Source organism: Rhinatrema bivittatum, chromosome 4, assembly GCF_901001135.1.
Source record: "Rhinatrema bivittatum chromosome 4, aRhiBiv1.1, whole genome shotgun sequence".
NCBI classification, from domain to species: domain Eukaryota; kingdom Metazoa; phylum Chordata; class Amphibia; order Gymnophiona; family Rhinatrematidae; genus Rhinatrema; species Rhinatrema bivittatum.
In genome coordinates, this window is record NC_042618.1 from 385,776,517 (window position 1) to 385,789,113 (window position 12,597).

General features: G+C 43.5%; 1 protein-coding gene across 1 annotated transcript in view; it reads right to left on the bottom strand.

Annotated features, from left to right (window-relative positions):
• C4H3orf67 (chromosome 4 C3orf67 homolog) overlaps nucleotides 1-5,950 on the bottom strand; it is a 479,946-nt gene extending 473,996 nt beyond the window's left edge. Inside the window, exon 1 of the mRNA XM_029600997.1 lies at nucleotides 5,807-5,950. Coding sequence (XP_029456857.1) covers nucleotides 5,807-5,827 — 21 coding nt within the window. The 5' untranslated portion in view covers nucleotides 5,828-5,950. The remainder of the gene's footprint in view (nucleotides 1-5,806) is intronic.
• Nucleotides 5,951-12,597: the final 6,647 nt, after the last annotated feature.

Here is a 12,597-nt window from a genome sequence, read left to right on the forward strand (position 1 = left end):
AAACCTAGTTAGGGAAGGAAGCACTGGGAATTTTAGGATCCTAAAAAACTCCAATGCTAGTCATCAATCCCTGCTGCTTTCCCTAGTTTAAGGCCTTGGATAATTCATAAAATGTCACCATCCTTGATCGGAATATTTAAACAACCAACCTGGTCTGGAGAAAGACTGGGCCACTGGAGGTGGGAAAAAAATCTTTGTGAGCATCCTCGTCTACCACTTTGTGCCCATATAATTCTTAGTGGTATTCCAAGAAACGATCAGTAATACTCTCTAACGAGTATTGGCACTTCTCCTTTTTGTCTTTGATACTTGTGATAGACAGTAAAGGGCCTGTATTCAAATTAGGTTGGCCATTAGTTTACTTGGTTTGTTTCCAAACCAAAATAGTTGGTATCTAAAAAATCAGTAACAATTTTGCTGCTCTCCGAATTAACAGATGGTTGAGCGTTGATCATACACAGTTCACCTCACACTGGTGTTGCTTTGATAGGCTTACCATATGCCTGGCCAGGGCAAGCTTCAACTCCCTACTCAGAATTAAAATATCTTTATTACAAAATCTGTTTACCCATGCCACACACGCATTGATGTGTCTACGCATCACAGCCTTTCCGCCTCCCACACAAGTGATGCAGAGATGTCAGGACCTGCGATAGTGTCCAAACAGACCATTTTTCTCAGAGATAATCAACAAAAGATTCATCATGAAAAAGTTCTGGATTCATTCTCCAGGAAAAAGGCGCATGGCGGGAGTCTCCCATTTCTATCCCAAATGAGAAAGGGGCATGATTAGATATGGAGATGGCTCCTTTTGTTGACTCCCGAGCTCTTGAGAACAACCCCTCTGAGATTAAAAAATGGTCTACCTGTGAATATGATTTATGAGGATTGGGAAAAAAAGTGAAATCCTGTTCCCCTGGATGAAAAGTCCTCCAGACATCCACTAACCCCAGTTCCCTACAAAGAAAACATACTCCCAATCGATCATCCCCTCTCATGTTCTCTTTTGTGGATTTTCAATCAATCCTGCAATTGGCCACTATGTTCAAGTCTCTCCGAACTATCACTTTATAATTTGTTATTATTGTCTCAAAAAACATTGAGAGTATAAGTTCAGGGTTTAAAGTGTTGTGCTCGCGGGTGGACCCTTGTCCTGGAGCAGTGGAGAACAGCTCCCTGGTAGGGACCAAGAAGCACCTGCCCCCAGGGGGCGGAGCACTGGAGGAGACAGAGGCTAGGATGAGCTTCACCCACTGGAAGCCCGAGGTCCCCCCGGGAGGAGCCCATAGGGACCCAGGCCATTTGGACTTAGGTGGGCCTCACAGGGTCTCCTAGAGAGATAGTAGACAGGCATGCCCACGGACAGCAAGGGAGCACGATCAGACTTGAGATCGTAGATCTGATGGAGCAAAGAGGACCAGAACAGCGTAGGCGATGACAAGGCAAGGGACAGAGCCAGAATCAGGAGACATAGTCGATCAGGCAGAGGTCAGAATCCGGGGGTCAGTCCGAGGAGTAATCAACAAAGCAGAGGTCAGGTTCCGGAGATCAGACAAGGTCACAAGGCAGGCAGAGGTCACAAGGCAGGCAGCAGGCAGAGATGTCAAGGAACAGGCCAAGGTCAGTACCAGAGAGACAGTCCGGGGGTACTAACTGGGGAGACGGATGGACGAACACTGGAACAGAAGAATGCTGGAACAGTACAATGCAGGAACAAGGCTGGAACGAGACTGGAACAAGGCTTAGAAGCGCAGTGACATTCTAGCACACAATACAATGCCGACCTGATTGCCAAGGCAAGGAAGTGCAGGCAGCGACTTCCTTAAGTAGTTCCTTAAATCAGGGTGCGCCGCGGAGCTAGGACCCGCCCCTGGCCCTACAAGAGGCCAGGCGGTCCGCGCGCGCGTAGGGGTGTGGCCAATGCCACGGAAGACACTGAACTCCGGCGTGAGGCCTGGTGCGCAGTGGAACGCCCGGCGACCAGCACCGCAGGACGCTGAGGCCTAGAAGAGCTTGCGGCTGCCACTGGTGAGGCTGACCCGGGACCTGCAGAGGAGGCAGAGAGGTGAGCAGGCCCGTGCGCGAGCCGGGTGCAGACGGGGCACGCAACATAAAGATTATATAATGCCAATTTCTGACCAAATAGCATTCCAGTACTATCATATACATGCCTTCTTCATCTTTAAGATAGTGATCAACAACAAGAGGGAGATGCTTGTGAATTTGAGTAACAACACGTCTCTGCCAACGTGAAAAGGAAGAAAAGAAACATTGGCCAACCAAATCGTGCTTTAATTTAGCATGATCAGTATCTTTCATATGTGTTTCCTATAAGAAACAATCTGAGATTTCATTGTTTGCAACATATTCAGGAGCTTTCTACACTTCTTCAGCAAGTGGATTCCATCTACATTTAATGTGGTTAATTTAACCTTCATCATGCCTCTCTAATAGCAACCCAAAATCACAAGCATGCTCCAGAAAGGATGAGAAAGAAATAAGAGAATCCCGGGAGTCCCCAAACTTAGATCCCCAGGTAACTACTGTCCAGCTATTTATATTCCCTCCAGGGTAATGAAAATTGCTCAGCACACCATAGCCTACCTCATTACTTCACACCCCAGACACACATACACATTCAAACCTACATTCACTCTTACACTCATAACATCACCCTCCCTGCTCCAAGGGATCACAACCCCCAATTTCTTCCTCTCTCAGGGATGTGCACAAATAATGTCTCCTCACATTTTGAAAAGTACAACAGATATTGCATATAATGTTCACTTGTGAAAACATAATGCAAAACATATACTCTTATAGCTAATGTTCACATTTTTAACAGATAGAATTATAGTAAAGTTATTCATTTAAAGCTTAACACGCTCAGCGGGTCGTTCAGCTGGCCCGCAAAGTTCAGTTCCAGATCTGCTTATACCATGGTAGGTAAAAAACATAAGCCAAGATAAAAATATAGCTGTTAAATTTCAAAGGCTTAGATCTTCTTCAAGAAAACATTAGAAAATATTACTAAGACAAACTGATTAAATGCTGATATGCCCAGTGCTTCTACAGGTAGGCTCTCATGATCATCAGTGCAGATTGACAGGTAATGCAAACTCATGCAGCTCCCTGTGGGGCATCTAGAGAGGCCATAAAAGCTGAGGCTTTGGATCTAGACGTGAAAAAAAGGATTTTGTTATGAATTACCTGTAATTTAGCCGGGAATAGAGAAAATCTAATGCCATTACGATGGAGCTCTGTAAACAATGGCGCATCTCTCGCCTCTGAGCTGCCACGTGGGCTGAAAAATCATTAAACAACAAAACTCGATTGTCCATATATTCTGCCTTCCCCTGTGTCAATATGTTTCCATAATCTTGGATATGAGTGTCCAGTTTAATATGCTCGCCATCACTGGCCTGGGCCTCCCATCCTTATCCCGAAGTGGTCCCATGTGATGCACCCTTTCACAGCATATTTGATCTTTTGGCATAGTAAGGGCCTAGACGATCAGGTAGCCATTTTCTCAACAAAATTGTACAGCTCAGCTTCTTTCATCGTTTCAGGCAATCCCACAAATTTTATATTAGTATGTCGATTTCTATTTTTTGATCCTCTATACAATCCATTAAAGTGGCATTCTTCTCTCTTAGCTCCGAAATGTGTCTCTCTGCTTCCACCAACCTGTCGTTTTGCAGGGACATGCAGGGAGATACATTGGTCTGCACGGTCTAACCTCTTTGAATGGCCCTCAAGACCGCCGTTTGTATTTTTATCAGCCTCTCATCAAGCACAGAAGAAGCACTATGCTGCAGCACGTCTTCCAAGATATTTGCGAAGACTTTCTCAGTATTTCTTGGCTCCATCATTTTAGCATTAGGGACTTTCTGCTCACGGCTGCCCAGACTGCCTTCTGCTCATACCCATGCCAGGAGAGCTTAATAACTCACGAAACTACTCAGAGTTAAGACTTCAGGGTAGATGAGTCACACCAGCTTTTTAATCAGGCAGTGGCAGGAATTATAACACTGTTAATATGAGAAGACATGTCGGAGCTCTTTGCCTGGGTGTCCGATCAGACATGCGCCATGACCAGAAGTCGCTACATAGTTTCTGAGCGACTATTTGCATAGTTTCATTTTACTTCACAAAGTGGCTGGTAATGGAGGGAGTTTGTGTCACTCTTACTGAGGTTAATCAAAGACAGGGGACATTTTTTCTCATTACTAGTCACTCTGCAAATAACATAAAGCTCTGCAAAAAACATACTTATTGCATCTGTAGCACACCTCCTATTGGGAAAACAAAACAAAGTGGACTGCTACAGTAGAAATTACACATTAGCAGAAGACCACACCTTGGTCGCATTCAGAACACAGGCATGTCCTCATCAAATACTGAATAAGTATTCATGCATTAAAAGTAGAACTTGACAAAAAAACTGAACTCTTCTTTGCTCTGCTGCTCACTCCAGCCTGCAAACAGGAAGGAAGTTGGTGTGGCGACGGGGTCAAATATGGGGAGTTGCTGGATTAGGAAGCTGAGTAGCTCCTTTCTGCTGTACTCTGTCCACTCCAGCCTCACCTTTTTCCCTCCTGTTCCCTGCACCACAGGAGGGCAGGGGCTCTTATTAGGGAACAGAATAGCTCTGTGCTGTCTGCTTCAGCCTCATTCCCCCCTTTCTTTTCCCTGCAGATACCTGGGAGGGCAGGAGAAAAATAATAGGAAGAGAGGGGCTAGATTTGGGAGCAGAATTAACTCTTTTCTTTTTGCCTTACCTGATCAAAAATCTACCCCAGAGGACAGGGTTTTTTTTTTTTCCAAATAGTGACTAAGCCGATGAGTGGCAGAGTTTCTCAGATAATTTTATCAGTGTAACTATAGCTGAGTATTTTCAGTGAAACTTTTCTTGCTGATACCATTTTAAGTTGTCTGGGTTAACTTTACTTTTGGTAACTTGCAGCTGGCCAGCCTACTGATTATGGATTTCATATTTTTATTATATACATTTCCCTAGCCTTCCTACTCACTGCAATTTAAATTTTTCGTTGAGCTGGAGGCATTGCAGTTTTAATGATCCATTGGCAGTTTTCACCAGAGCAGGGATATTACGGATGACGAAATGATGAAATTAAAATATGGGTTGTACAGCCTGACAAGTCGCCTTTTTTTTTTTTTTAGAAATTACTTACCCAAAACTTTTCTACTCCATTTTCTGTAAATATGTTCTGCATCATTTATTAAGCTTGAACTTTAAATTTAAGCTAAAAAAAAATGCGTATATTCCAGGATATATCATGGGCCCATACACAGACATTATGATATTCACAGTTTTCTATTTTATATTACTTTCCAAACTATTTCCAAAATTATTGCTGCTGTACATTGAACTGAGGATTTCAGTGTATGAACCACAATGATTCTACAGCCCTTTTTCTGAATATCAGGGCTCATGTCCTAAAGTTTAGCACCATCCCTGGAATGCCCTCAGTGCTGCCTCTGTCTACCTTGCTAAATTTTGTGCGGGTAACTCATTATCTCGCACAAAATTTACCAGGGGGTAGGAGCGGAATTTTTTAAAATTTAGCTTTAGTCTGAGTAACTCCAAACATAACGGGGACAAAGCTTTGGAATATCGACCACACTTTATCGAATGGCTCGCCATTATGGTTATTTACACCTTCAAAGAATTCTAAAATGCACCGTCAGCGCAGAGGATGCTAACTTTTCTCACGCAAAACATTACCATTTTTCAGTACCATTGAAAAAAGAACAAAAACAAGAAGCAGTCGCTTCCGTTTACCTGGTATTCATTTTTAAACATGTTGGGAGATGTTTTCACATCTGGATAAACACGCCCCAGGTGGGCTCCTTTTAGGCCTCTTTCATAGTCTAAGAGGACCCCCCCACCACTGCGAGCGCTCGCTGTTTTGGCACTTCCGGCTCAAACCCGTGTTAGCGCTGGTTGCTAGGCACACGCTTCTTCTCCGTTGTTGCCAGGAGGAAACATGACGTCAAAGGGGGGGCAGGCACGAGGAGAGCCTGCGGGTGCGTGCAAGGAAGGCTGTATATTCTGCTGCTTATACTCAGTGCTGCTTCTGAAAGTGGAAGTAGATGGTGGGTGTGATGGTTTTCACCAGTCGTTGAACGGTAATAAAATATTCCAGACAAATAATGATACTCGATATATGTGTGAGATTCAAAGGTGTTTTGTTTTTTTTTTAGAGTGCTGCATGTGGTTGCTTCAAACTTTAAACTGTTTTGTTAAATGAAGGTGTATCTGTACAGCTCTGCTTATGTTTAGAAATGATAAGTAGTTGTAACCATCATATTTTATGTCGGGATCCCATCCCGACATAAAATCTATCGGATGTAAATAACCGGAAATTACATAAGTGATATAACAATTGATAGCATCCAAAAAATAAAAAATAAAGTCTGAGTGAATACCAATCCATCAAGCCTTTAGAATGCATATCAATGAAAAGTCATATCAGTAAATTGATTAAACCTGCTATAACAAGCTGCGACTACTGAGCTGACTGAAACCTCTACTAACTACCACAGACTTCTTGACTACTGCAATTCCTTGCTCCTTGGTCTTCCAGCTTGTCACATAAAACCTCTACAACTTCTACAAAATGCAGCAGCAACACTTCGATCCAGTGCAAGAAAATATGATCACATCACTCCTACTTTAAAAGCATTACACTGGCTACCAGTACGATCTAGAATACAATATAAAACATTAATGTGAGCAGGTGGGACTCCCATGGCATTTCGTCCTCATCCCCTTAACAAAATATACGACACACCAAATTGGATTTAAACAAGGCCACCCCCAGGGGTGGGCATGCTGACCTTCACCATCATCTGCCTTAACCCCCCCCCCCACCAACAGCAGACTTCTGCAAACAGCACAGGTCTTTAGGCCACGTCCATGCCATAAAGCCCCGGCCACTCCAGCAGTGATCTCACTGCAATCACACAGCCAATGTAGCAGCCCCTAGTTATATAGGCTCACCCCCCCCCCCCTTTAAATCCCCCCACACAATCAAAAGTACCATACATTTAAACTCCCTTTGGCTTGGGTTACCTGCAAAGATTTATTTATTTGTTTATTTTTAACTTTTCTATATCGACGTTCCTGTAAGCATACAAATTACATCGGTTTACAATATAACTGCAAAATTCGCTCAGAGGCGATACAAAGAACAGGGGAGGCAATTAACAGTGGAACGGGTCAAAACATAACATATCATAACCAAACAAATCATCTTAAAACAGATGAGAAGATAACTGAGAAACACAACAGGAGCGATACGATGGTCTGTGTAGACCGACTGGGATGTCAGATTAGAAGTGACAGGCTGAAAGAGGGGGAGAATTAAGTGTCTGGGAAGGCTAGGCTGAATAGCCATGTTTTAAGTCTTTTTTTGAATGAGGATGGGCAGGGCTCTTGCCTGAGGTCCGGAGGCAACGCATTCCACTGATGGGGTCCTGCTGTGGAAATGGCACACTTTCTAAGAGATGATTTCGCTTGAGGGGCATACAGAGTGTCTTTGTAGGCATTTCTGATTGGTCTAGATGAGGTATGTGGTGTTAGTTGAAGGGCGGTGTTGAGAGAGGTGAGGTTGTGTTTAGCTTTATGGATGATCGTGAGGACTTTGAAGAGAATCCTGAATTTGATGGGTAGCCAGTGGAGGTACCGAAGAGTGGGGGTGATATGTTCCCTTTTATTGGTATTAGTGAGAAGCCTGGCTGCTGAGTTTTAAACCATTTGAAGAGGTTTGATGGTGTTGGCTGGGAGACGGAGAAGGAGGGAATTGCAATAGTCCAGTTTTGATAGGATGATGGATTGCAGCACCAGTCTGAAGTCCTGGAAGTGAAGGAGAGGTTTTAGGTTTCTAAGGGACTTGCATTTTGAAGAAGACTCCGTAGTGGTGGTATTCACAAACTTCTTAAGGTTTAAACTGGTTATCAAGGATCACGCCTAGATCTCTGACGAATGGAGAGTGTTTAATAATTGAGTTGGCTGATTGGGAGGGGGACGGTGAAATCGGAGGTGTGGCGAGGTCTTCTTTAGAGATGATAAGAATCTCCGTATTGTCGGTATTCAGGACCAGGTTGAGAGTGTGGGAAAGGAGTTGGTTTAATTGCTTGAAGGCAGTTGGTCCAGTGGTTAAGAGTTTTTGTAGAGATTCTTTGATCGGGATGAGTATTTGGACGTCATCAGCATACAGATAGTGGGATAGTTTTAGTTGTGTAAGAAGGTGGCAGAGTGGTAGAAGGTAGATGTTAAAGAGTGTTGGTGATAGGGACGATCCCTGTGGGACACCCAGGTCGGAGTGGACAGGAGGAGATTCTTTATTGTTGATCCTGACTTTGTAGCACCTGTTGGACAGGAAGGATCTGAACCAAGAGAGCGCAGGGCCTTTGACGCCTATGCCTGTTAGTCGTTCTAGGAGGATAGTATGACTCACTGTGTCAAAGGTGGCTGACAGATCGAGGAGCGCGAGTAGGTAAGTTTGTCCTTTTACCATGTTTATTAGGATGGTGTCTGCTAGGGATATGAGAAGGGTTTCTGTGCTTAGCGTTTTTCGAAATCCGTGTTGAGTGGGGGAGAGATGTTGTGCTCCTCAAGGTATTCTAATAGCTGTTTGTTGACTATTTTTTTTTCATGATTTTTTGCAATCATGGGGAGGTTAGCTATTGGGCGGAAGCTGGCCGGGTCTGTTGGAAATAAGTTAGGCTTTTTTAGTATAAGTTTAAGAATAGCCACTAGGCCTTGGGATAATGAGAGGTTAATGATTTCAGAGACTGGTTTGAGATGGTGTTTGGGATGTTGAAAAGAAGGTTGGGCGGTATTGGGTCCGAAGGATGCGAAGCTGGTTTCAGTTTTTTGAGGATTTATGCAATTTGAGACTGTAGAAGCAGAGATTTAATTTTTGGATACCATCAACTGTTGCATCACTGATGTCATTTCCTTTTATTCACATCCGGTATATAATATTGTCCATTGGGTCTTCTCATTTCAGAGGAGTTAGTGAATTGGAATGCACACAAAGATTATCGCGCCACATACTAATGCACACTGAGACCCAAATCGGCTTATTTCCTGGACACTAAGACTCTGAAGAAGAGCAAGGTCTTGTAACATAGGCCATGTTCGCAGTTATGGATTCAGCTCCCATATACAAGCCAATGCAATAAGGTGTGCCCAGCCTAGCATGATTTTACTCATGGTTGCGTGCTCAAGAAGAGATTCAGTGCAATAAGGGGATTAGCGCTTCCAAAACGCACGCCCTAACAAACGAAAACCTGATAGTGCCCATAGCATGTAAATTCCATGTAGATGAAAATATTAGCTATTACCACTCAATACAGGAAAGTGTGCTGAAAGGCTGGGCACTCAACACACATTTTTTAACCCGGAGAATTTAATTCCGTCTCCGGTTGTAGAGTAAAATTAACGCACAGTCATGGTCTCATGAGAAACATTAAAAAATATAGTCCTTTGTGTTGCGATAAATGTGTCCTCTTTAATATTATTTTTATTCTTTCCTTTACTGCTTGCAGTGGAGAAAAATATATGTCAATCGATTTGATCAGAAAGAAGCGCAATTTTCTTATGACTGCACAATTTAGACACCCGTAGCAATGGGTGCCCGATATAATAAACTTCAGAACTGAAATCAGCATCTCAGCAAAATAACCAAAAAAAAGCATGATCAAAATGGACGCTCGCATTGAGTGCCCATTGCATTTGTGGGTGCCCAATGCAATAAACTCCTTTGAGCGCCAGGATCACATAATTCTCCCTTAGTATGCCCTTTTTTATTCTCCTCCGATTTCCCTCTCATTTAAATACTGCATATAGAAAGACATGGTTTAATGGAACACAGTCAACATGGATTTACCCAAGGGAAGTCTTGCCTAACAAATCTGCTTCATTTTTTTGAAGGGGTTAATAAACATGTGGATAAAGGTGAAACCGGTAGATGTAGTGTATTTGGATTTTCAGAAGGCAAAGTCCCTCATGAGAGGCTTCTAAGAAAACTAAAATTGCCAGATTTTCTCGCCACAGGTGGTTTATGCCATTTTTTGCCCATGCCCGCTAACATATGTGGGCATGACTAAACGCCAAGTAAGAGTTCGCCTGACAGAACACGTGCTGCCTAAACACGGGCAGACTTGAGGAACCTTTGGTCGCACATTTTAAGGATTTTGATCATGAATTCAAGCACATCAAGTGAACAGTACTAGAGATTGTCAATCAGCACTGGCGAGGGGGAAACCGCGTGAAGAGGCTCAGACAATGTGAGCAAAAATGGATTTTTCAATTGCAATCAGTCACCCCGGTGAACTCAACAAAGAAATCGAATGGTTTCACTTTATGTGATTTCCCGCCGAAATCAGGGGGTAAAACTGAGTATCAGGTGAATTCGGAGAATTCAACATATAAAATCAGACTCGGTTTCAGCCGGTTCTCTGCTAAATGCCGAGATAGAAAAATGGCGTCGTGTCTGGTAAGTGTCTTTAAAGCAATGTCGTCCCAACTGTGTAAAGTGTATACATCGTAAAATATTCTTTTAAAAAATGCAATAATGCTGATCTAACTTAAAGTGTCTCAACCCCTTAGAAACCATGAGGGACCCTAAATTCATTATTTAGTCGCCCATAGCAGCATTCGATGAAGTAATGCGAGGAGCACCGGACTAAGAACATCAGCTGAACCACGTCTCTGAAGCAGCAGACCGCGAAATGCGCGTGTCAGACCACTGACTCCGACACCAATTTAAGGGAAATAGTATCTTCTATATTTTAAGCAAAAATTCAAAAAGTACAAAATAAGTTTCGCTTTAAATATTGGACTTTCTGGACCTATGATTAAAAAAGACCCATCAAAGTGCAAAATACAAGTACTAACTTGAAAGCACAGTGGGTGATATGATAGTCCCTAATTCAATACTAATATTTTTACATTAAGTTGAAGAAAGTTCAAGGAGAGACACAGCATCTTATCTTGAATTTTGAAGCGGACGCGATGGTATCCTATGGGTCCTTTCAATTTCAAAAGGGTGGTCGAATGTGAGTTGTAAGCATGCAGGAACCATTTATAGTAGAAATTGTAAGAGATCAGCACTTTCAGCTGCTTCTGGTATTCCCAGGATTCTAACATTATTCCTACGATTTCTATTAGAAAGATCCTCCATGTCTGGTTTCATCTGTTCCACTTCTGTTATTATTTGAGGAAATGGCACTGTGGAATGAGAAGAGAAGAGACCTGTGTTTCAGTATTGTCGAGGCGTGCCTGAAAGCTATCCATACGAGTGGTGAGAGATTGCAGGTCACCTCGGATAGCCATCGTAGTTTTGATATTGATTTGTATTAGATCCTTTAAATGCTTTAGCTCCGTGAGCACCAAACCTGCCGACGCCATTTTTTGCGATTGCGGGGCCTTATCGGGTGTTGGAGGGTTCTGCTTAGATCTCTTGGTGCCGGCAGCCGCTGCAAAGGCAACCTCAATTTTTCCCGTCTTTGAGGCGGCCATGAGGTAGGAAGAAACAGGGAAGCAATTTTAGAACAAAAAAAAAAAATCTCTGCGTTTTTTCCCAAAATAAGGAGCGAGGGTTGTAGAGCTTCCGATTTCAGGCTGCCATCTTGTGTACCGTGCGAGAGCGCCCCCTCGCTCCCGCTTATTCTGGCATTTTTGCAGGATGGGTTGAGTAAAGGATTGCCCCCTTGAAAGTTTCAAGTTGCGGTTCTTAAATGTTTTAGAGGCATGGTGAATGGTGTCTTCTTATCATTCCATCTTGATGTGGCCCATTTCTTGAAGGGAGTGATGCACCTTCGGCCTCACATGTGGTTGTCGGTTCCTTTGTGGAGTCATAATTTGGTGCTGGATTTTTTAGCGGGCCCTATGTTTCGGTCTTTGTGCACCCTTTCCTTGCGGTTATTAACCTTGAAGATAGTTTTTTCTGGTGACTGTATATTCTGCGTGTCACATTTCTGAGCTGTGGGCCTTGTCTTGCCGGGAGCCGTTCCTTCGGGTGACTCCAGGGGCATTACGGTTATGTATTGTTCCATCCTTCTTGCCTAAGGTGGTCTTGGAGTTTCATTTAAATCAGTCCATTTCTTTGCTGTCCCTAGATAAGATCCAGGACATGGAGTATCGCCTCCTGCGTTCCTTGGATGTCAAGAGACTAGTAGTGCGGTATCTGGAGGTTTCTGAACTTCTCTGAAAATCGGATCGCCTGTTTGACCTTCATGGTGGAAGGAAGCAAAGGTAAACCAGCTTCGCAGGCTACATACAGTAGCTCACTGGATTAAGAAGGTGATCATGGCCGCATATGTGGATGCTGAGAAGCCTTTGCCTACTCAGGTTCGGGCTCATTCCACAAGGGCTCAGGCAGTGTCATAGATGGAGGTTAGATTGTTGTCTCCCGTCGGTATCTGCCAAGCTGTGACGTAGTCCTCCTTACACACCTTTTCCAGGTTTTATCATCTGGATATGCAAGCCCAGGAGGACGCAACCTTTGCACATGTGGTGTTGACTGGATCTGCAGGCAGACTCCCGCCCTGCTCGGGAGT